Raw genomic sequence first — 25601 nt, 5'->3', positions numbered from 1 at the left:
CTGCCTTCCGATAGTATAAAGGAGGGAGCAGGCAGAGTCACCTAAGTTCTGAGTATGTCTTAACCCGCCCCCCCCCCCCCCCGCAAAGAATAAAAAGAAGAAGAAGAAAGAAAGAAAGGAAAAGAAAGGAAAGCCTGGGCTGCCGGAGTGTTAAGGGAGCGAATTGCTCAGGACTTCAGACACAGGGAGTCATTCTGTCAAGGGGAGGGGGCGGGTGGGGGCAGGCGCTGGGCCTCGCTAACAAAGTCCTCCTCTCTTTGCTCCCTCCCACTTCATTCACTTGCAAATCAGTGTGTGCCCACAAGAGCCAGCTCTCCCGAGCCGAGCCGTAACCTTCCCATCCCGCGAGCTGCAGTTCCAGCCACGGCAGCGAGAACCGCAGAGTGGGGAGCGCGGCGGCGGCGCGAGCAGCCTGGGCGGGTCGCGGGGTCTCCGGGCGCCGGAAGGCGAGCAGAGGTGGGTTCGATCTCCGGTGGCCGCGGGTGGCGGCCGTGCATGCCTTTTCGGTGCCTTAATTCTATCGCTTTGATGGAAGCCAATCAGAAAGAGCCCTCTCGGTGGGAGCTGCGCGCCCGGAGTTGGGAGGGATGCTCAGCCTGCCAGCCCGGGTAGGGGTGGGCACGCGGGTCCAGCGGGCGCTGCCGCTGCTGCCCAGGACCAGCGCCGCTTCCCGGGGAGCCTGGGCGCTGCTCCCCCGCCTCCTGGTAAGACGGATCCGCTCGGGGCTGGAGGGGGGCGAGGTAACGGGGCGCCGGAAGAGCCCGCTGCCCTTCTCTCCCGGGCAGAGGCTTCCAGGGCAGCGCCGGCATTTGCAAAGTTGGCTGGTCAATTACCAAGGGCGCTGGTGCGTGCAGGACCCGCAGGGCCGTTTGGGGCTTGATTTATTTCCACCTGCCGCATCACCAGGGTCTGTGCAGGGGCTGCTTTGGCTGAGTTACGTTCCCAGGCTTTGGAGAAACGCAGAACATCGGGTGGCTTGAGAACTCTTGGCTGCTCCCAATAAGGAAAACTTAAGCTAAAGAGATGATCTGGCCCAGAGACGGGGCTCAAGAAAACTGTTAGCTTGCTTGCTCGCTCGGACAGAAATGCTCAGATGGCAAGAAAAGTCCGACACTGGACTCCGAAAATGGAGCACACTGTCCAGGGAGAAGTCATGCGTTAACGCAGCTCGCCTGCCCGTGCTCTCTGGCTGGCGAGGCACAAAGCGGGGGGTGGACCGCCTGCCGGACTGGGTGGAGAGCAGACGGGGTGCGCCCGGGGTTGGGTCTCCGAGGCAGGAGAGCGGAGCCTCGGCGTGCTTTGCTTGTTGACCCGGGAATTTAATCACAGGGGCCGTTGCAATGTGCACTGCAGCAGTCGCAGAGCTGGGATCACTTCTGTAGTTATTCTTCTGCCACGAGTTGCAGGAGATTTTAAGATGGGAGATGCTGGAGAGGTCAGCGTGGTGCTGAGAAGTGTTGTCACTGCTGCAATAAAATCCATATTTTATGGGGAGTTATATGCAGGTCTCTGCGAGCACACGGGGCTGCTCACCTGAGTTAACTACCGAGAACAGTGGAGAACCTAGAAGTTTAATCGTCTGGAATAGACACACATTTCTCTCTCTCTTTTTTTTTTTTTTGTAAAGACATGTTAATTATGATATTCACACTAAAGAGGTGTATTGGGCCCATGACTTGTCCAATCTTCACTTTCACTTCCTGAAGCACGTAAGTGGGAAAGAAGAGGTCTTGCCCTCTAGAATACTGCTCTGCATGGCTGCTCTGGAGGGATGCACATGCAAAATATGCGCTTTCCGAATGTTCATTGTCCAGGAGGTGCCAACTCCTCCCTGTGCTGGAAAAGGACCTACCTAGTCAATGCACAACTCTTCTGAGAATGAATAACAAACATGCTTATACAAACGGTGGGCAAGGATTGCTGATTTCCTTTCTTGCTGACGCCTTTACCTGAAAAGGAAAACCCTTTGGATTCTACTTCGGGGAAAATAAATCTCTTCCAGGTTAGCTTGAGATCACCCTTTGTGTAATGGCACTTGCATGGCTCTGTGTTTGCTCTTTTGGAGAGCCGGAAAGCAAGTTGTGTGAAGGAAGGGGATATGACCCAGCAGATGTCTTCATTGTGTTCTAAGGAGGAGGGCAAAGTTTATGCCAGAGGCCAGATTTTCCATGCAGAGCTCCCAAACTTAAAAGAAACCCCACAATTTATTGGGAAATACAATCACACAGGATTGTATCTCACCCACTTTTGCTCTTTGGTGTGTTCTAATTAAGCAGGCATTGGGGGGAAAACAAAAGGCAGATCTTTTTCTACCTATTTTGCTGGTTCAGGGCATACTTTTGAAGCAGAGGAAGTAACCAATTTCTTCAGAAAAAAAAACACATGAGAAGCAGCAGCACATTTTTGAAGGAAAATGGGAATGGTTTAGTTATACTGTAGTTGTCTACAATTATCTTCCGCTGCCATTATAAGCAAGTGACAGACTGGTGTCTCTACAGGGACTTTCAGTCCCTTTACTCTCTGGCTTTTACATCAATTTATTGCAATTACATTTCTTAATGCTAACTCTACAAAGATAATATATAGAAGCAAAATCATTTTCTACCAAGTTGCCTACGATCAGAAAACATGTACTTCACCTCCTCCACCCACCACTTCCATCAGCTTTGCAAGTAAAAACTTGCTCTGAGGCACTCTTCCTACTTATGAAAATAAAAATAAAAAACCTATCTTGCAAAATATCACTCTGAGATACTTGAAACTGCTAAAATTTCTAGAAAGCACTACTACAGTTCCAGGGTATCAAAAGACACTTATTCTTTCTTTTTTTTTTTTAAGCTACTTTCTTATTGCAAATGCATCATAAGTTAAAACAAGTTCTGATTATCTATTTAGAGCTAATTGAGTGATTGTCCCATAGAAGGACTTTTTTAAAAGATCAAATATGACAGATATTCTGAATAAAACTATGTATCTTCCTAAGGAAGTGAAACTGAAACGTGTGGTCCCCTCTTCTGGCCCGTACTTGCTTTGCAGTCACGAATGCCAACTTCCTAAGGCAACTTACTCTTGAATGACAGAAACTTTTTTTAGTTGGAAGGGACATCTGATGGGTCACTCCATGCATCTCTCTGTAGTTCAGCTGCATCATTAATTTTGTTACCTACGATAATAAGCATGTAACGGTTTTTTCTTCATAGACAAGATCATATTCTCTAGATGCTATTTTGACACTCAAGCCAGGTCAAAAATCATTATCATAGGCATCTTTTGTGTAGTTCCTCTAATTTAAAGAATTCGAGAGTATGTGCACAGTTGTTTGGGTATCCAGATTTTTGGTAACTTTTCTATGATTCCAAATAAAAGCAAGGAATTCATCACCAGCAATATAAAATTTCCTGACCTTGTCAAGACTGTCCTTCCTCCATTCAAATTTACCCAATAATAATAATGGTGCTAAAGCTGTAACTCATAAAGTTGCACATGAAGAACCCCCACCACTAAAGAAATATTTTAAGAAAAACAATTCATTAACCTTTCAGAGATCCATGAACAATCACAAGTTAGACAAAGCTAGAGGTTTCTAATTTAAAGAAGCCCTGATTCAAATAAGCATACATTGGAAGTCCAAAAGATGTGGTAGATAGACACGTCACCCTTATTTTGGAAGGTGATTCTTATATCTCTCTTGGATGTATCACAACCTACTTCTTTAAAAACTCTGTAACTTGAAGTAAGATAGTTCCATGGGAGTGAATCAGCCCCTTCTGCTGACAGTCTGCAAGTTTCAACTCCCAATTTAAAAATCTGTTCTAAAGTTTGAAATGTGTTCCAAATGAGATAACATCCGCAGAAGCCAGTCGCCTTCTACTGCTTGCTTAGTCATGGCAGCCCATTCTTTGGGGTCGATCAGAATTAGGGTCTCACTTATAAAAATAACAAGCAGTGCCTCAGTCAGAATTGCATTTTTAATAGTGTTTCAGCCTAGCTAGTGTCTACAGAGCTCATCTGATTTGCTTCACAAAAAGGTGAAAATGTAGAAAATCAAACCTTCTCTGGTTTAAATTCTTTTTCCGAATAATGATTCTAAATACAAAGCCTCAAGAACATCATGCTAATAGGGAAATTGCTGAACAAAAGAAAAAACACACACCGAGCACCCAGTTGTCACACTGTTCCAACAGAATTAGAGACGAAATATAAAAATATAGGGCTTGGGTTGGTTTTTTTCCTCTTAATTCTTTTATTTTCTTTTTTCCCCCTCCGTTGGGATTTTTATTCCATTTTGAAGACAGATGAGAGGTTGAGGCACTTTCCTGGATCTGAACAGTAATATTTTTGTTTGAGCTTTCCACTTATAAAGATTAACTGGCCTACATTTTTTAAAGTTCCTATTCCTAGGAATGCTCCCTTTTTCAAAGCAGTCATATGAGAAACTTCAGGTTCTCCCTAATTAACTATAGAGCCAAATGTATAGAGTCTTTGTAACCTCATCATTCACAAAGTAAGAAGATAAGGTAAGAGGGGACAAGTACAAATAACCCTTCGAAAAGGTGGTGCACCTTCATTTACTACAAAAGTAAAATGGAGTACAAGCCCTTTAAGCCAAAATGGTTGGGTCAGAGGGGACCAGATACAGCCAGTACTCTGAACAAGACTGAACTATCCAGGAAATTTTAACTCCTCCAACAAAGAAAACTTACTGGAGGATGAACGCTCTGAGCACACATCCATAAGTGTAGAGTAGACACATATGCAGAGGGTGCTATGTCCTCCCTCCCCACAGGTTATTAGAAATTATTTTACCTTGTTTCATCTGTTTAATATCTTTACACTATCAGTGTTGGGCGCTCATTTCCTCTATTAATTAGATCAACTTGTTGAGATTTCTAAGAGGAAGCATTTAATTAAAGCCAGAATGTTACTATTAAATTTGACATGCAGTATAAATGGGCAGCATGGGTCCCAAGCTTCTCCTGCAATATGAGTGCTCTCTTGTAGAGGAGAACAAGTTATGGGGGCGAGGAATATAAAGCTAGCCACCACAGAGCAGAGTATGATTGATCTTCATATGTTATCACTTGAGAGAGCACTGTGATTTTCTCTTTCTACAATTTCCCAAATTGGTAGATCACCCAAAATATATACAGGAGACCTCATAAGTCATAGGAATAGAAATCAGCAAGAAAAAAATAAATTGAGGTGTCCAGGTGAGCAAAATGAAAAGAGATAAGAAAGTGAATTTTTACATATGAGGGAAACATAGAAATAGAAGTAGAATCAAAACTGCCATTTTTGTACAGGTTACATTTTCTACTTTATAAATACTACTACCATTAAATACAATTTTAGAAACATAATTATATCAGTAACATGTTCATAAACATGTTACCACATGTTTATAAACATTCTACCACAGAATGAAAATTTGAAAATTAACCTTTAAAAAATGGCCATCTAAAGAAAATGATCCTCCATGTATCATAAAATAACTAGAGGAGTGTGTTTTTTTTAAAAAAGTGGTCTGAACTCTCATGAGAATCAAAGAAAGAGATTTTCTTAGTGCTTCAAAGAAAATGAACTCTCTTCCTTCCATTACCTTTATTGTCCTACAAACTAAATGGATATACAATGGGTCCTCTGGATGCCTACAACCCAAAGTATACAATAGTGATACAGACCAAATATGTCACCTATTTGAATCCTATGTGTATATCATGATAAAAGACTGAACTAGCAAGACAGCCCACCAAACCTGATAATAAAAAAGTGACCAGTGGGCTCAAATTTTCTATATATCCAAAAAATAATGCTCACAATTACAAAGTACACACTAATAAGTTAACCTTTACTGAGCTTTTAAACATGTCACATACTGTTCTAAGTATTTTACGTGCATTCTGTATAGTAACAATTATTCAATAGGTCAAAGGAAAATGTTATACTTTTATCCTTTTTTAGCTCTTTTTTAGTTTAAATTTCCAGGGATTTTCTGTTTGAGCCAAGCACTTAATGAATTTGCTGTTAACTAACACTTGTGGTATCTTAGAAGCAAAAGTGTGACTCTGAGAAATACAGAGCAACAGAGGGCATGGCAATTATTCAATTATTTTGATCAGAGAAATGCAGAAATGTTTGTAGGTTAGTCTTTTTTTGTAAACCATTTGCAAGTGTGCATTCGAGTTTATACTTGTAGTAAACAGGATTGTGTGGGCCATTTCAGCATAATAATGGTACTTTCATAAGAGAATAAATTATCTTCTCTTGCCTTCAAAGAGAGCCTCACATTGGAGGGGGCACTTCACAAAGGTAGCTAAAAATGATAGCTATTCATTTCATTGACAAGGGGCATCCCAACCTCACAGCACCCTCTGAGGGCATCTGGCATATTCACTCTATACACAGCAGTGGGGACTGTGGGTCAAGTTTAGTAAGACTGTATTTATTTCATCCTTATCTCGTGGGTAAAAATAATTTTCTTCTTTTATAACCACAATTGTTATTTCATTACCATCATAGTTCAGTATTTGTTCTGAATTATTTCTTTACCAAGTAAAATTTCACCAAAAATATTAAAGGAAGGAAGAAAGGAGGGAGGAAGGAGGAAGTGAGGGAAGGAAGGAAGGAAGATATTCTCATAATACAATATTATATATAGTTGATATTGATGAACCATTCTCATTGAACTATATTCTTTCTACTGCCACCATTCAAAAAGTCATATAGTTAATCTAGCCTTCAAGGACAGTTTAGAACATTAGAAGCATTATTAGAGAATGTGAGACACAAAAAGGAGCTTAGAGATGACTTTACCCAATACCTGTCCTTTACATTTGAGATAAATGGTGACCAGAGAGATGAAGTGGCTTGTCCATGGATATACTAAATACATTTTGTTCTTTTATCTCCATCTCTCTCTTCTGTAAGTTAACTTCTAGTTGTTGAGTGTTATTGCTTTTTACCATCTCCATTTAAGTCTGACATTAAAAATTAACAAGGAAATTTAAATCTACAATATTGTTATTTATAAATATGCCATGAAGGAGTACACGTGGAAACTTATGGAGAAAATAAAGATTCAGGCTTCTTTAGGAATTCCATGTGTTCATGCCATTTTGTAAAGCTTCTGTTGCAAAGAAGAATTAAAACTGTCCTTTGAAATTTTGACCAGTACTAGGGGGACACATGATAAATTTAGGTTTCTGTTTTATGTGTAATGGTCTGATGGCAGTTTTGAGTGAGTTTTAACCAAACTAGTGGTTCCTCAGACTAGCCAAACTCTTGTGTCCATCTTGGAAAAACAAAAATTTTTTATTGGTGAGTGGTCACACATGCAAAATGAGAACCTATTCAATGTTTCATAAATCTCAATTTATTCCATTTAAAGGACTCAAACAGTGTCCTTCCTACTTCTTTGGAGTTAAAATATCTATTCTTTCATGAAAGGGTGTGTATAGATTATGTTGTTTTTTTCCCTTAACAAAACTGAAACCTGGCAAGCAACAACCCAATGTCAACCTCCCCCTTTAAAAAAAAAAAACTATTAATGTTCCATGAAATCCAAAAGTCTGAGGACCACTGTGTTAGATAATGAATAACTTCATGATGAAAAATTATTGACCTGGTTCTCTTCCTGCTTATTTGGATAAATGAAAAGTAAGGTAGAATTATAATAACATTAAAATAGCCAAAACAACAAACTAAAATCATTCAATCAAAAAATATCTTTGTCAAGGGTGGGGGGAAAAAAGAGACATATGTAATACCCTTTGTAATACTATAAGCAATAAAAAAAATATCTTTGGATCCCTTAATTAAACCTTATAGCTATGAATACTAATACAATTTCGACTTTACTGAAGGTCCTGTAAAAATATGCTTTGCCAAGCCCATGGCCAGAATGTGTCATAAACAATGAATTTGCCCACTTGGTTGCAAAGTGGGTTATTCAAGGAAAATAAAAACTTTTAAAATTTATGCATATCTAATTTGACAAGTTAAAGAAAACTCAGCTTAACTATATCCATTGTAAAAGGGTGTTTTTTCCCTAAAAGTGAACTTTATATAACTGGACAAAATTTCTAAGATGTTGATTTATATTTTAAGTTATGCTTTTTTTTTTCAAAAACCAATTGCCTTCTAGCATATTGTATAGATTTCAGTCATGAAAATGAGCTTAGCATATTTTTAGCTACAAAGCTTAAACCTCCTTTGCAGGATTGAAAAAAATAAAAGAGTTTCATTAGTCTACTATCATCCATTTTATAAAATGTATGAAACCGCCCAATTTCACATTCAAATAAAATATCCTAAGCTCTTATTAGCAACAGGTTTTAATTTAACACAGATTAAAATGATGTGGTCAGACTAAGTAATCAACGCAAAATGATAAAACCCACCCAATTTGTTATATTACTGCCCACTTCTAAATTGAACCAAGTCAAGCTACTGTACTTCCCAGCCATTACTCTCAAGTTAAACTACTTGTTTAAAACTATCTAGTTGGGATTTTGTCAGTGTTTCCTAAAGAATTAATTCTATGAGGGAGGCCTTATAATACACATCAGTGCCATAGTTTCCCTCCTTCTCTGACTCAAATCTCCCTTTATATATATATAAAAAAAAAGATGTTTGGGGCAGATGTCAATTAAGACAGCAGAATGAAGGGGCCACTGACTGATTAGTGTCACCAAGAGGACGTAGTCCCAAACCTCCAGATTCAGGAAGTACCAGCTCTGCAATAATGTTTGCATTCAATGTACATTTACCTGCAGGCAAACTGCCTTTAAAATAAGTGCAGACATGCCAAACATAGGTCCTATATTTTTTAAAATGTTCTCATGATACCTCTTTTTCTTTCTTAGATTTGCTTTTAATTCTCAGATACTATGTTCCACAATATCTTTCCAAATATACCAGGGTGTTCTTTTTGTTTTTCTTTAAAATTCCCCCCCACACACACACCTCACCCACCCCCTCCCCTCCACCATACACACACACACACACACCTTGAATTTAAATGTATATGTGCTTTGTGTTCTAAAAAGTATTAAAGTGAAGACTACAATAGAGGAGAGGGCACTGCAAGATATCTAGAGATTATATGAATAACCACTTTCTCAAAGAGAATGCTAAATAGGACAGTTAATGTATTTAAAATATGAAGTTGAAAGCAACATAAGAGTGAAATGCTCTCAAGCGACTAAGTTTAATGTGATGTAATGAAAGATTTTATGTAGTGGACAGAGAGCGGAGAAATTATTGAAACCCTATGCTGGATTAATTGGGCACTGAAGAACAAGAAGTTGGCTTTGCACCCTGGGCATTCTGAACATAATCGAGCACATGCTTGCTTCCCAATTTGTCACTAAATTGAAATGAGTTATTAAATGGCTTATTTTTTTTTCTTTTTTCTCCTTATGGCAATCTTTCCATCATGGCCAGTTAGAGAACCTAGTCACAGGAAATGAGAGCCAACCTTGCCTGCTTTGTAACTAAGAAAGAATGAGCTATTCTCCGTGAGGCTATGAAGAAAGACTTTAAAGCAAGGAGTGAAATTTGGGCTCAATTCAAAGAAGCAACCCCGAGGCGCCAACTGCTCAGAAGATGATGTGCTAGTTGAATACTTTCCCATTTAGTTTTCACCTCATTGACAAATGTTCCTAAAAATGATGCAAAGATTACTGGAAAATTCCTTATTTTATTCCCTGCCCAGCAAAAGCCCAGCTGATCTAAGTTGCCTTGTGATGGAGGTAAATCCAGGTTGGGGAGAAAATGGCTTTAAAACATCACTTCTCCATCTCAAGATCACAGTTTTTAGGTAAAGGCATCACTAGCAGATGTAAGCACATAGTGAGGGCTCAATAAATGCTTACTGGTGGAATTCTCATACATACTGCGAATGATTCTCTTAAGTATATTTCCAATTTATTTCTTTTTCAAGTTCATTCATATCAGGGAAAAATATAACTTTTTTATCCCATGCTAATAATTTTTCATAATTCTGACTCCTTTAAAAGGAGCCAGCTTCAAAGGAAACCTTATCAATGGTGTCCTGAGAGCTATAGGGATAAGCCTGTAAGTAGAGCTGCCCAGCTTTCAAAATCTGGCCACCAGACCTCTTCTTCCTCTAGGCGGACTCTTTATTAAACTGGGTATTAAGCAATGTTGCCCGGGGCCTGATTAACAATTTATGCCTTCCTAAGTAGATTAACAGGTCTGTCATTTTGATTTTTTAATTCTTAATTTGTGCTTGGCAACAGGATATGCCTCTGAGTTTACTTTCAATATATTTTTTAGAATTCAAATACTGTTCTTTCTCAGATTGTTTTCTTTTACAGTTTTAGTGCCCTTGTATATTACTATATATTTTCTATGATAAATAAAACAATTGCTTTTTTTGCTAAGTGAGTTTTTCAACCTCTCATTCAAATAATCCTATGGTTTTGTGTATTTTTTTAAGATATTTTGAATCTGTTACTTGAGCAAAAATAAGAAAGATTATTGGGGAAGCTGAGTAGGATAATAATAAAAGCTAACAATGAGAGAGCGCTTACAATATACCAGCATTATTTTAATTGCTTTACATGAACTTAATGTTTACAACAATACTCTGAAGTGAATACTGTCTATCTTCCCACTTTTAAAGGCAAAATAAGGGTCAGTACGGTTAAGCAACTAGCCCAAGATCACATAGCTAGTACTTGTCAGTCTTGGCAGACTTGATAGCCCATGCTCTTAACTATTAAACTCCCATGTCTTTTATGCTTATTATTTCTGTATGGATATATATGTATATGTATATACTCAGATAGATGATAGATTCAAATGTATGTCAAATCAAAGAATGTCAATGGTATAGGAAGATACACATACACAACACATGCAATGTACATATTTTCTCAGGACTTAAAATATAATTAGAAAGAAAACAAGAAAATACATCTTTCTTTTTCATCCCTCAATGGATTTATCAGTATGGTCACATAACAATAGATCAATTAATGACAGCCCAAAGCAGCAGATATCAGCCTCACAAAAGCCTGTCAGCTTTAGGTCTGGCTCTTTGCCTTAATCTAAGTCAGTCTTGCAATCGCTTGCTGTTGGTCCCAAGAGGAACCTGGCAGGAGAAAGTCTGAAGTTCAGATTCATCATTCATTCATTTATTCATCCTATAATATTTATTGAGGGCCTCCTGTGCCCAGTGCTGGACAGACAGTAGTTGACAAGAAAAACACATACTTACAATTTGGGAAAAATAGTTAGATTTTTCTTTTCCTCCTGCTTCATAGAAGAGAAATCCCAAGTGGACTAGACTTATGAGTACAAAATTACACTATAACTGTACTAGTTGACAATTAGATAAATATATGTTTACAATCTTTGCAATAGTAATAGACTTCCTAAGCACAAAGCCAGAACCTGGAAACAAAGTGAAGGAAGGCAGCATCATTAGGCTCTATTAATAATGGGCTAACAGTATTAGTTTTGTATATAACACTAGAGGCCCAGTGCATGGATTCATGCACCAGTGGGGTCCCTCGGCCTGGCCTCCAGGATAGGGCCGAAACCAGCTCTCCAACATCCCCCGAGGGGTCCCGGGTTGCGAAAGGGTGCAGGCCAGGCTAAGGGACCCCACCGGTGCACGATTGGGGCCAGGGAAGGATGCAAGAGGTTGGCCAGCTGGGGAGGGACAGTGGGAGGGCTCCAGAGCATGTCCTGCCCATCTCGCTCAGTCCCAATCAGCCGCACCCCAGCAGCAAGCTCACCTACTGGTTGGAGCATCTTCCCCCGGTGGTCAGTGCATGTCATAGCAAACAGTTGAGCGGCCTTAGCATATCATTAGCACATTACGCTTTGATTGGTTGAACAGCTGACCAGATGACTGGATACTTCTCATATTAGGCTTTTATTATATAGGATTAGGACATTCAGAGTTTATTAGATTTGGTCTTATCTCTATACAGTGGGGCCTTGACTTACGAGTTTAATTCGTTCTGAGACCGAGCTCGTTAAGGAGCTCGTTAACTCAAATTACTCTGTCAACTCAATGCAAAATCAGTCAGAGACAGCTGGTATCTCAAAAAACTCGTTAGTCGGGACACTCATAAGTCAAGGTCCCACTGTACTGGCCAGTAGAAATACATTTCAGCAAGAAATCTTTTTATACAAGAAGACTAGCTGAAATTTAGAATTTAGGCAACAGGATTTCGATTCAATAACCATTTAATAAACACTTTTGTGCAAGGCATTGTACTGGGTGCCATGGATGCCACCATGCTTTGACACCAGGTTGGTTACAATATGTATTTAATATTAAATGTGACTGTTAGGAACTGCCATCTTAGAAATGTATTCAATGAATAAATAGATTTCTGTCAGGATTGAGTCTTTTAGTCACGAAATAGATTAGGATCTACCATTGCTACGTTGACACTGAAGCTTGGTACTAATATTCACCTGTCCAGGTTGTTTACTGGATCTTATAGAATCTTTAGGAAAGAGGTCAAGAATGCATTTATCCAGGAAGCTTTCCCTCACCTCCACTTAACTATTCTGCAAGATCCCACAATAGACTTTACTTAGCCTCAATGCAGCTGTAAATACATCTTTTCAAAAGTCTCTATGGTAGTGTCTAGGCCTCACCTATCACATTGGAAGCATCTAGAGAGCGAGGCCTCCGGGTCTTATTTTTACAGCTAAGACATAAGCACTGTTTTTTTACAAATGGCAGGAACACATTAGGTGTTTGTTGAAAGAACAAGTGGAGAGTGCTCATTTTTAAATTCTGGACTACATTTATATACTTTTACATTATTCATGTTGGATGTTAATTTTCTTTTCTTGTAATCTGATTTCCTTTGGACACATTGTGGAAATACACTTTAAGAAAATTGGTGCCAGCCTCTTAGACTGTCAAGACCAAAGGTTTATACCCTACAGAACTCAGGATGATCTTGGTGACTTTGACCAAATATCTGAAATAGGGTTACAGACCCTATCAGTGGTGGGTCTCCTAAAGCAATACTTGAATTTTTTATTTGGGATAATTTCTTACTGAAAGTTGACATTTGTTTGGTCACTCTACTCCATAGCATAGAATTGTTTGCAGTTTTTCTTTATATGTTAAGGTTGCAAACTGAGGCTGAATAATCTTTCTCTTTGGTGTAAACTAGTATGATAAACTTTTGGTTATCTTTTTATTTATTATCCACCCATAGTGCTACATCAAGGTGAATCTACAAAATAATCTACAGAACACTCTTAAGTACATGTTTTATGAAAAAATCATTTTTCCCTTAAATTCCTACCCTGAAAATGTTTCTTGAGGTTCCATAAGAAGTCTAACACCAGATTCTATATACCTTGTTATAACCTTGAACATGGCTGTAGAAAATAGATTGAACTAAATTCAACTGATTATGTAGTCCTGTTTCATTCCTTAAGTGGCAGTCAATACATGTAATAGTGTCTTCGTGAATACTCTTTGGCAATGAAATATGCAGTTCAGCTAAGCCCTGAGTATGCCAAATGTTTTGTAAGGTTGGGAAATGAAGTGGAGAGATTAGGTGATGTTCTTTATATTTCCTGAAGTCAAAGGCACATAGAGTATTTTTAACTTACTGATCAATCGAAGTTAGTTTATTTTACATAAGCACACTTCCTAGCCTAAAATAAGTACCATGGTACATTCTGGAAATTTTCTCTATTGCATCTCAGCACTATGGGAAATTGTAACTTCCATGGAAAAGGAGTAGAAATTATGAGTTCTGAAATATTAGAAATGCGATTCCCAACCTATGCACCACTTGTTTTTCTGCCTCTGCACCATTCCTTTGATTAACACTTTCAATCAGTAACATCTCACATTAACACAAGTAATCTAACTGAATAGGGGCAGTCCTCCCCCACACTTCACATCCCCAACTTCAGAATAATAAGTAGAGAATTAAAGGATTTTTCAGAAGTGATTAAACTGGTAGGGGTAAAAGAGAAGCCAATAAGTAAGCCTATTACCAGAGGAAAGACGATCAGAAAAAAACAAGCTACAGTAATACATGGTCAGCATCCTAAAGATCTAATTACTTCTTATTCGTTCTCACTAAGTGTTTTCAGCCTGTGTATTAGGGATACTTTGAGCTATCGGTAAGAGAAAAATCCCATTTCCAACTGGATTAAGGAATAAATAAAATATATTTTACAGAAAAGAGAGCCCATAGTGAAACAGGCTCCTAGTGACGCACAGATGAGTGGTGTGATCAAAAACTTAGGTTGAATCTTTCTGTTTCTCCATCACATTACCTTCAGCATCAAAGTTGTTTGACCCCTGTTCCTCCTCAGACTTTAAGATGGTTGCCAGTGGCAAGTGGGTCTATGTACTTCCTTATTCTTGTCTAAGCAGGAAGAGAGAGAATAACCTCTCTCACAATCAAGGATGAAAGGTAGTTAGTGCCCATCAAACCCACTGAACCCGCTTAAGTCATAGGAATGTTCTTAATACATCACTAATTGCTGCAAAATTCCATGTGCTCATTGGCTTTTTTAGACTAAAGATTCATTCTTGGGGTCAGCTTCCCTCGGTGTGTGTGGCCCGGGGAAAAGCGGGGAAAAGGAGAGGAAGGTACCTGAACAAAACCAGGATTCTATTAGGAGGAAAGAAGGTGAGAAAGGGATGCTGAGTAATCAACTAACACCGTCTACTACAATTTAGTCTCTTAGAGTCAGCATTGCTCCAAGTGAAAATCTAAGTATTCTGTAAGTGAGAGATTCAAATGGGATTCAGTTTAATAATCTATGGTGTTAGAGGTAATAGGTAGCAAGACCAAAGCTCACCTATTCCATCAAGTGAGGTTACCTGCAAAATGGCAACTGGAGTGATACTGAACCATTTGAAGGACCCTTGTTTCTATCTATTCTTTTACTCTGTGCACGAAGTGGGTTTCTGGTGTATTTGTTTTGGGAATGGACTGACTAGAAATACATCACTGTCCAAAAAAGAAAACTTTTTTTTCATCCGGGGATTTGAAGCTTAACTAGCTAGAAGGAAAGTATTTCATTTGTTCTCATCGTCTCATTTAGGAAATAACCTGCAAAGAGTCCAAGGACACCAGGCCACATGAGCACTTTCCTCGATCTCCGGGGCTTGGCTTGGGCTCTAACTTTCCTAGTATGTTCTGAAGTGTTTCCTTAAGCACCATTTTTGCCTTTAGCATTGTCCTAACCACTGGAGCTTTAAGAAAGCTTTAAGAAGGGTTTAAAAATAGCACCACAAACAATTTTCTTTTCTCCTTGTTTCTAAAAATACCTCAAGTTCTTCTTTAAGAATACTTCTTTTTCTTTTAGGTTTTATTCGAAAGGCAAATAAGCTGAAATGCAGATGCTTATCTAAATCCAAGTCAAAACAGTAGGAGAAATAATTATAAAGCAGGATACTGTTGCCACTGTTATCTGGATAGTTTTGGGCAAAGTGGGGTAGTGGGGTTGCTATTTTTACAAATGCATTTATGTGGATGTGATGTATGCCACACAACAAGCTATCCCTGAGACATCCTGCAATAGAGCCTAAAAGCTTACATTTCTGTCCTAATCTTATTTGTATTCCCTTAGAGCTGACCTTGCCACAGTGTGGGTACATCTTTCTGCAAATGTTTAGCTATGACAAAAATGTCTTTCTTTCTTTCTTTCTTTCTTTCTTTCTTTCTTTCTTTCTTTCTTTCTTTTTTTTTTTTTTTCCTATCAATTTAGGGGCAGAATTAAGGAGCCATAGCCATAAAGGCTTCATATTTAGTTAGATGAGTTGCATGTGAAGCTTTGAAGAAAAGGGTCACCCCTTTCATCATTGAGTTCTTACACTGGCCTACTTTTGCATGACAATGAGAGTCGCAGGTTGACTGTGCAGGTACAATAACTTCCCAGTTGGACGGATGACCCTGTTGGCCATTTCTCTTTGTGCAGTTTCCTCCTATAAAATGAGGCGAATGGCAGTTTCAACTTCATAAAGGTGTTCTGAGGGGTAACTAAGATGCTGCTGAAAGGAACTTGAGCAGAGTGCCGAGCACACAGGCAGCACCCCCAACCTGTTAGGTGTTTCTGTTCGCTGCTACTGTTGTCACTATTATTTCTTACAAATTTTAAATCAGCTTGAGGGTCTTGGGCATTTTTTTAACAAGCTGCAAGCTTTTTCCTTTTTAAATTTCACTAAGTGAAATGAGGCACAGCATTTTTTTATGTCATGAGTGTAATGTGGCACTGGGGGCACGATGCCCATAATGCTTCTCACTCAAACGTGTTTTGGCTGACACAGTGAATGTGGCAAATGCGACTGAAATTCAGAATTTCCTCAGAGCCTCTCCAGCGCTGCTCCCCAGAAAATCTGCAACCCGAGCTGCTCCCCTCAGTTGGGCTTGCAAAGGTGTGAACTAACTGCAGCCAAAATGAAGTAAAAATGGTAGATGCGAATTCTGTTCATCACTCTGTTGTCATGGCCTGTGGATATTATGCTAAGCTTCTGGCCAGTCTGCCCTCGTTCCCGGGGTAGTGACTGGGGAGAAGCGAGAGATCATAACTGTGGTACCCGAAACAGTCCTGGCGCTCACATGAGAATACCGTACACCTCCACCCCCACCACCGCCTCCCCCTCCACTGCCAAAAACACCTCAAATCAAAGGGGAATGAGGTTCCAGTTCAAGATGGTGATAAAAGAGGGTCCCAAACCCATCCCTTCCAACACACCAATCCACAGCTACATATGCAACAACTTCCTCTGAAAAGACCCCTTAGGGCTCAGCAACCCTTCTAAGAGGCCCGTGGAAGCGGACAGGAGAGGCTGGGGCACAATCCTGCCATAAACCCCATCCCTGTGCCGCGGTCCAGAGCCGGGGGGAGTCAGAACCCGAAGCTGCTCCCTGAGCAGCACCATTTGAAAGCTCCATCCCCACGTGGAGCACCAACAACTTTGAAGGCCGGCCTCTGAGAGAGGAGTCCGCAGCACCTGCAGCTCTGAGAACCCACCGGCGCTTCCCAGGAGACCTGGGCTACAGCGAACCCCGAAAGGGCTGGGGGGGTGCGCGCGGTCAGACTCACCGTTTGAGGACCCATGGGGGCGACTGGGTGTGGAGAGGCTCGTCTGCTCGGCTTGGAGCTTCAGCCCGAGGGGCAGGCACTGACTTGATACCCGCGTGGGGCTGTTGGGGTGCTCTCCGCCAACACAAACTGGTGCGCGCATCTCTGAGGCCCTCTCCCTGCCCGCTCCATGGCTGGGCGCCCCCTGGCTGCCCCTCACACAGTCCGGCCCCAGGGGAGCTCTTGCAGCCCCAGATCCCAGTTCTCCTGGCTGCCGCCTAGGGGATCCCCTGGACTGCCCGGCTCTGGTGGGCGGGGGGGGGGGGGGGGGGGGGGGGTTCCGGTCCTGGGTCTCAGGGCCCAGAGAGTTCTGGGCAAGTGGCTCCCCCCGGGCACTGCACGCACCATCTTTTTGGAAAGAGCCTAGTCTGTTGAGCCTGAGAGATGGGCGCAGGGGCCTTGGGGCCCAGGACGAGCTCTCTCGGGGAGCACAGGCCCTGCTGGGTGCCCAGCGCCCTCCTGCAGTCACGCGGGATCGCCCAGCCGAGCTCCTATAATCGCCGGCAGCCGGGAGTTTGGCCTCTGCATCACCTGCACCTGCTTCTGGATCACCTGGCATTGGTCCATGGGGATTGTTCTTGGGCTAATTGGAATGAAGGATTGTATATATTTGCATGAGCCATTTTCATATAAAGATAACTTTTATGGGTATAAGTATAATTATAGAAGTTTAAAAATGTGCCAAATAAGTTGCTTTGGGTCATACTGATAATAGCTAAATCTATTCAGGAAAAAAATGTATTTCTTAGGGACTTATAGAAAAATGTTCATTTCAAACTTCAAGTCCTTTTCATAATTTTTGCAGAGTCCATAGGATCGATATAAGACATTTAAGAATAATAATTACCATTCAGTTAAAAACATCTGGGGGAAGTTGAATGAAAATAAGTTCAATAAGAAGAGGAATGGCATACAATTTTTTACTGTTAAAATGAGCTTGTTCACATGTATTCGTATGAGACATTTTGGCTTCTGAATGGCTATTGTATTAAGATTCTATTGGGGGGGGGGAGTGTGTCAACATAAGAAACATTCAAGCCTGTGAAGAATTTTTGTGAGTTTATTTGAACCAAACTGTCAACAATTGAATTGAGATAATGCTCCAGAGAATGGCAGTTTTGCACCTTATTTTATACATTACAATCAAAGGAGGAGGCATAAGGGGGTTACATGAAATTCACTGATGATAAATTAGGGAGGCAGGAGAAAGCAAAGCGGGGATTGGATAAAAAGTAAAATGATAGACACATGCTTCTTTTACACAGGTGGGTATAGGATAGTTAACAGTCAACAATTAACTCAATAACAATGAGGGGATTTGTGGTCTCTGCAGAGTGGTGCCTGTGCTTTGAGGGGTCCGGAAAAAGGAAAACTACTTTGACATTCCAAAGATATGTTATCGTAGCTGCAAAAAGACAGCAGACAGGCTCAGTTAGGATAAAGATTGATCTTTGTCGGGGAAGATGCCGGCCTAGGACATGACTACCCACCATAAACTGCTTTTAGTTAAAGTTTTAATTAATTTTATTTCTTCGCAGGCCTTCGCTGAGCTAGTCAGGTTAGCATGTGGCCCTTTTTCATCCACAATTTTAAAGTGATTGATAATTTGTTTTAATGTTAACATTTATATTTACTATTGGCCAGAAATTACATTTTCAACAAGTTAAATTTTGAGCAAAATATTTTAGCGTTAAGTTGATGTGGAAGAAATGCATAGATTTTTCAGTATTATTTTAATTGATGTGCAAACAAAAAGTTTGAGGTCCACTGCGGTAGACCGTGGAAGACTAACGTGCACATACTCTACCACTCGTGTTGGTACAAGTTTATCCGAAATGCTTTCACTCTGAGGCTGTAGCTCATCCCTACATTCATCAGTTGGGGCACTTCTGTAGCCAGCATTAGATTTCCCAGAAATCCAGTCCAAGTAACTCTGAGCCAAGCCCAGACTAATTCCTTTGCACAGTCATCCCCCTAACATGAGCGGAGAAAGCATCAGACCTACAGGTCCCTCCTGGCAGGTTTCCAATGTTAAGGCCTCTTGAAAACAATATATTGATCAAAACTAAGACACATAAACACACAGTTAGATGAGGCTAATTCTCTATTTCTCTAACTCTATAATGACATTATTTTACTAATGGTACACTCAATTTACATTTCTAACCACAATACTTAACATCCTAGTTTTCAATTTACAAATTCAGATGTAAGTGGTTTTACATGTTTTTCCTAAAAACAACCAATGGCTACATGTAGTACAGTGATGGCGAACCTTTTGAGCTCGGCGTGTCAGCATTTTGAAAAACCCTAACTTAACTCTGGTGCCGTGTCACATATAGAAATTTTTTGATATTTGCAACCATAGTAAAACAAAGACTTCTATTTTTGATATTTATTTTATATATTTAAATGCCATTTAACAAAGAAAAATCAACCAAAAAAATGAGTTCGCGGGTCACCTCTGACACGCATGTCATAGGTCCGCCATCAATGATGTAGTATATTAGTTTTTGAGAGACTGTATCAAATACTGCTCGTGCACCACGTCAGATCTCCTTGGCTTCACCTGTCTCCCATTCCAGCCGCTGCTATGATGACCAGCTCTCCACCGGTTCAAACCGGCTTCTTGCAGGTGCAACCTGATGGTCAGTCCTGTGCCATGCACACCTTGTCTTCTGCTCTGGCACTTTTCTGTTGATGCCACAGAGTGAGACACCACAGGAACTTGTTTCATGCTAAACCACATACAAGCCAGAGGTGCAGGCTATTTGTCCCAGGAAGTGAACCTCTGACAAATGGGGGTGGGAGCCCATGGATAAATGGTTCTCCCTTTCTTCCCCAGGAGACACAGTCCTGAAATGCGTGTCATAGGGTTTCTAGGGCCATGAAGTTGTGGCTAACTTGATAACACTTTCTTGATTCCGTTCTCTTCCTCGCTGACTTTGTTGCCTAAAATACTGCTCTCTGGAAAAACACTCCGGAATAAAGTAGTTGCATAGGATTTAAAAAGTTGGGGCAAATTAGTGACAATTCTAGAAATCAAGGCTGCCAGCTGATTAAAGCTGTTTTTCTAGCCCAACTCTGTGCCTCTAAACAACTCCCATTGCTATTCCCTACTCCTGTTCTTCTGATATTCATTCATTCAGACACTCATTCATTCTTATTTATTTTCAACAATTATTGATTGCTTGCCTACTATGTGCTAATTACAGCAGATACAATGATGAACAGAATTCCTGTTCCCTTCAATGAGCATTTTATATCTCCAAGCAAATTCTCAAAAGAACTGGTGGGGGACACTTTGGATGCATTTTCTTTAACTCTGAAAACACAGATGCAAGCTGCTTTGCAGGCTGGGTAATGAATGACGGGAAAGAACATTAGAACCCAAACGATGAAAGTACATAATGAAGGCTGTAACATGCCCATTGGAAAATCTTCCAAACAGTATATGCCACAGACATTCAGAGGTGGGGCGGTGTGCATTTCACTGCAAGGATGAGAGAGTTAAAATTAAAGCTACATCTCAGGACCTCACACAAGCGAACTAGCTGCTTGTGTCTCCATCCTGCTAGGAGCTCAGCCGGAAAACAGGGGCTGCTCAGCTTTTGTGTGAAGGGCTCTGGAGATGAGGTGGTGGGATGGTGGGTAAAGGAAAACAGCAGACTGTGAAGTGAAAGAAGCCCAGCCTGGGCAGTAAACTGCTCCTTAAAGAGGTTTACACGGAACGTGATTGTATGTCTTTTTAACTGCCTCTAAAAGTCCTTTTTTAAAGCCTTTACGGAAGTCGTTTCCTCTTTTCCTGATGCCCTGTCAGTTAGCAGGTGCCTCTGGGAAAGGGGGCTCTTTCTCCAAAGCTCTTAAATAATGTTGGTTAAAAATTACTTGTAACGCTATCTGCTGAGTAGCGCCTTGCCCCCTCCCGCTTGTCCTCCCCAGCGCGATTCTTTTTCCCTGGCCATAACTGATCTGCCAATTACTTCCTTCAGAAACCTCCCTTGTTCCCTGACACCTGTGCTGACATAACATCTCCTGCTGGCAAGCGACTGCCAATTCTCATTGGAGAATGATTGCTAAACGTTTCAGCACCAGCTCAGAAGAAGAGTTCCTTGCCCTGCCCACTGGCACTATAGAAATTGCCATTGTTCCATATACTGTGCGCCCAAGCCCTCCTCTGTAACTCTCTGCCCTCTGTGACTTCCTGGGTTCTGGCCCAGCAGGACTGGAGACAATCTATTTTCAAAGGACCATGGTTTATCTGACGGTGTCTTGATGACTAGAAAGGTACGCAGAAGGACACACAGAGAAGGACACGCGCGCGCGCGCGCACACACACACACACACACACACACACACACACAGCTAGACAGCAGGCAGGGGAAAAGCCAAATGCACTGGGCAATGCTGATGATTTCGGAAAGAGGTCACGGGGACATGTCAGACAACTAAACCATTCTTGTTTTGAACTTTTTTCAGGATTAAATTCTCAGGCCATTTTCATACATCCTACAGAGAACAAAATATCATCCACATATTTTTAAAAGGCATTAAGTTTAGCTCTGGCACCCAAGAGTAATGGTCCCCGACCTGAGCCCTGACCTCCAACTAGGGATTTCGGATGAGGCTAATGGTTGCGGCACAATCAGATCTGTGTCACATATTGAATGTAGGTCAAAGGATGACTGCTCCCTGCAGAACACAGAAATAACCTTTCTAAGGCACCATTTCATATTAGCATAGGCCCATCTGCACAGGATCAGAAAGAAATTGTGTTGTATCTAAAAGAAATCACATTTTAAAGCCAAGGTAAACAATGGAATTCATTTCTGTAAGCCTTTATTTATTGATTGCAGATAAATACTGACCTGAAATTAATGAAAAATGTCCTAGTAAAGTTTTGGTCACTCAGATGAACTGCCAGTTTTGTGTGGTGTTGTTTGTTTGTTTGTCTGTTTGTTTTAAAAGAACTGATTACTTTGAATCATTTTATACTATCACTCTCCTCTCACTACTTTCAAAATGCCTAGCTTCAAAAGTTTGAAATTTTGATGTAAAAAGCATTACAATTCATGTTAACTCATTCATGAAATCCAATAGAAATGGATCAAGTCACACATATGAATGATTAAGTTTAATTGTTTTTATCTAGTTTCTACAATTGAAATTATAGTCCTGCTGCTGAGGACATGTCTCACCCAATTTTGGATAAATTGGCAAAAATGAGAACTGGAAATTCTTTTCTGCTGTAATTCTCTCTGAATATTCTCTTGAATGATGTCTATCATTAACTTTAATAGATTTTAACTATAATTGGAAGGAAAGTACTTTAGTAAGTACTAATCAACTAGTTAGTGATGCTTTATATGATAGTTTACTTTTTATTGAAAATATTTAATGACTTTTTAAATCCTTTAAATACAGCATCACATAGAATTAGATACTACATTTATTGAGCTATAATAAACTGCTGTGCATGTGAATAATATTCAACCCATGCTTCAATATACTATAGCTCCTATATTGGATCCCTGAAATAATTTACAACATTTAATTTTGTTAGTAAAAACATGCCTTTAGAAATGCAGTGAAAGTGATGTTTGGGGGAAACCATTAACATTTGGGTAATATAAAATATATAACTAAACAGCCTGGGGCCAATTCCATTCTACCATGTAAAATAATGCTGATTGGAGCAAATCAATGCTTTGAAGATGCAGGCCATAGGATATAACACTACTAAAGTTAGGTTAATTGCAAATTCTATGTATAGTGTGCAGAAGACTCATTACTCATTCCACAACAGTGATTTTTTTTTAGTTTGGTTAATTAATTTATTTATATTTTATTTGTTTTTTATTTGTTTTTATTCTGATTAGTGTTTCTAGTTTCTTGGGATATAGTGCTAGAAGTGGGATTACTGGGTCAAATGGGAATTCCATTTTTAACTTTTTGAGGAAACTCCATACTATTTTCCACAGTGCCTGCACCAGTCTGCATTCCCACCAGCAGTGCACAAGGGTTCCTTTTTCTCCACATCCTCGCCAGCACTTGTCATTTGTTGATTTGTTGATGATAGCTGTTGTGACAGGTGTGAGATGGTACCTCATTGTTGTTTTGATTTGCATCTCTCAGATGATTAGTGACTTTGAGCATGTTTTCATATGTCTCTTGGCCTTCTGTATGTCCTCTTTCAAAAAGTGTCTATTTACTAGGTCCTTTGCCCATTTTTTATTGAATTGCTTACCTTCCTTTTGTTAAGTTGTTATGAGTTCCCTGTAAACGTTGGAGACTAAACCCTTATCTGAAATAGTATCAGCAAATATGTTCTCCCATGCAGTGGTCTTTCTTTTTTTTCTTATGATGATTTCTTTTGCTGTGCAGAAGCTTTTAATTTTGATGTAGTCCCATTTGTTTATTTTCTCCTTAGTTTCCATTGCCCTAGGAGTTGTATCAGTAAAGATATTGCTATGACATATGTCTGATATTTTGCTGCCTATGGAGTCTTCTAAGATTTTTGTCTTAGAAGTCTTCTATGGTTTCCTGTCTTACATCTAAGTCCTTTAACCATTTTTAGATTGTTTTGTGTATGTTGTAAATTGGTGATCTAGTTTTCATTTTTTTTTTTGCATGTATCTGACCAAATTTCCCAGCACCATTTATTGAAGAGACTGTCTTGACTCCATTGTATGCTCTTGCCTCCTTTGTCAAATATTAATTGAGCATAATGGCTTGGGTCTATTTCTGGGTTCTCTGTTCTGTTCCATTGGTCTATAAGTCTGTTCTTGTGCCAGTCCCAGGCAGTTTTGAGAACTGTGGCTTTGTAATATAGCTTAATATCTGGTATTGTGATCCCTCCAACTTTGTTCTTCTTTCTCAGGATTGCTGTGGCTATTCAAGGTGGGGGTTTTTTTTATTCCAGATGAATTTTTGGAGAGTTTATTCTATGTTTGTGAAATATGCCATTGGTATTTTAATGGGGATTGCATTGAATCTATAAATTGCTTTGGGTAGTATGGACATTTTAATGATGTTGATTATGCCAATCCATGAACATGGTATGTTCTTCCATTTGTTTATGTCTTCCTCTATCTCTTTTTTCAATGTTCTGTAGTTTTCCAAGTACAGGCCTTTTACCTCCTTAGTTAAGTTTATTCCTAGGTATCTTAATTTTTTGGTGCAATGGTAAATGGGATTTTTTTTTTTAATGAACTCACAGAAAGTTTCTCTTTCTGTGAGTTAATTATTGGTGTATAAAAACACCATAGATTTCTGGGTGTTAATTTTGTATCCTGCTACATTGCTGAATTCATTTATTAAGTCTAGTAGTTTTTTGATGGAGTCTTTGGGGGTTTTCTATATAGTATCATGTCATCTGTGAATAATGACAGTTTTACTTCTTCTTTCCCAATTTGGATGTCTTTTATTTCTTCTTCTTGTCTGATCACTATGGCTAGCACTCCCAGTACTATATCGAACAGGAGTGATGAAAGTGGGCATGCCTGTCCTGTTCCTGTTCTTAGGGGAAGTGGATTTAGTTTTTGCCCATTGAGTATGATGTTGGCTGTAGGTTTGTTCCACAACAGTGATTTTAATGTTCCCATGTCTAAACTAAAGAGAACTGCCACCTATCAGCAGATTCAGGGTGGAGATTAAGCTTAGGAGTCAGAGCCTTCCCTGGATTCTCACCAGTCATGTGCCCTTGAGTAAATCACTCAGCCACAGTCACTTTCCCTCAGTGTCCTATGTCTGTAAATTACCAGGAGGATTAAATGAGATATAGAGCCATCACACAATTCTTGGCTCACAGTGGGTGTTCAATAAATCTTAGCCATTTTAATTAGTAATATTTTCTTATTAATAATTTTTTATTAATGATTATTGTATGCAAGCAAAATAGTGACTCCTGAATCCTCCCAGTTCCCCCCCCCCCAACACACACACACACACACACACACACACACACACACACACACGGAAACCAGCCAGCTCCTTTCATAAAATCAAACTTGGATCATCCAATTTAACAATAGAAAAAGAAGCTCCACGTGGGAACCAGGAAACAGATGACCTAAAACCTGTTTTTCTTCACAACGACTGTACAGTAAAACATAGTTACAAAGCAAGAGGAAGGCTTTTTGACTTTTTTCAAAATCTGGGCTCTCCTACACCAGAAGAATAAAGGAGTCAATGTTTACAAGTTCTTTCAGATATTCTACTCTATTATTTAAATCATTCATTTATGCCAGCATTCTATACATTTTTAGATGTTACATCTGGCATGTTTTGCAAAACCTTGGGGTTTTTCAAAAAAATAAATGAGCCCGTTCCTGGGCTTAAGAAGTTTATTTGCAATCTTATGTTAATTTTGTTGATTCGGGTGAACAAAACCAGTCCAGTAATCTCTTGGGGGAAAAAATATGTTGTTGCTCTAATACAGAAGTTGACAATCTATGGCTCAGGCCAAATCCAGTCATTGC

The 25601-nt window shown here is 39.9% G+C and overlaps 1 protein-coding gene across 2 annotated transcripts in view; it reads left to right on the top strand.

Moving 5' to 3' along the window:
* Positions 1-267: 267 nt before the first annotated feature.
* CDH6 (cadherin 6) overlaps positions 268-25601 on the top strand; it is a 130965-nt gene continuing 105631 nt past the window's right edge. The window contains exon 1 of one of the 2 annotated variants that reach the window (XM_059694739.1): positions 268-456. Coding sequence is in view for 1 of the 2 variants with exons in the window: in XM_059694738.1 (XP_059550721.1) it covers positions 588-704 (117 nt within the window). In the remaining variant the exon portion in view is untranslated. Of the gene's footprint in view, positions 457-581; positions 705-25601 lie in introns of those variants that run through there. The other variant, XM_059694738.1, reaches the window with a different exon arrangement.

The sequence above is a fragment of the Myotis daubentonii genome, chromosome 4 (genome assembly GCF_963259705.1).
Source record: "Myotis daubentonii chromosome 4, mMyoDau2.1, whole genome shotgun sequence".
Lineage (NCBI taxonomy): Eukaryota > Metazoa > Chordata > Mammalia > Chiroptera > Vespertilionidae > Myotis > Myotis daubentonii.
The sequence above is the reverse complement of the archived record's forward strand: the minus strand, read 5'-3'. Positions and strand labels throughout refer to the sequence as shown.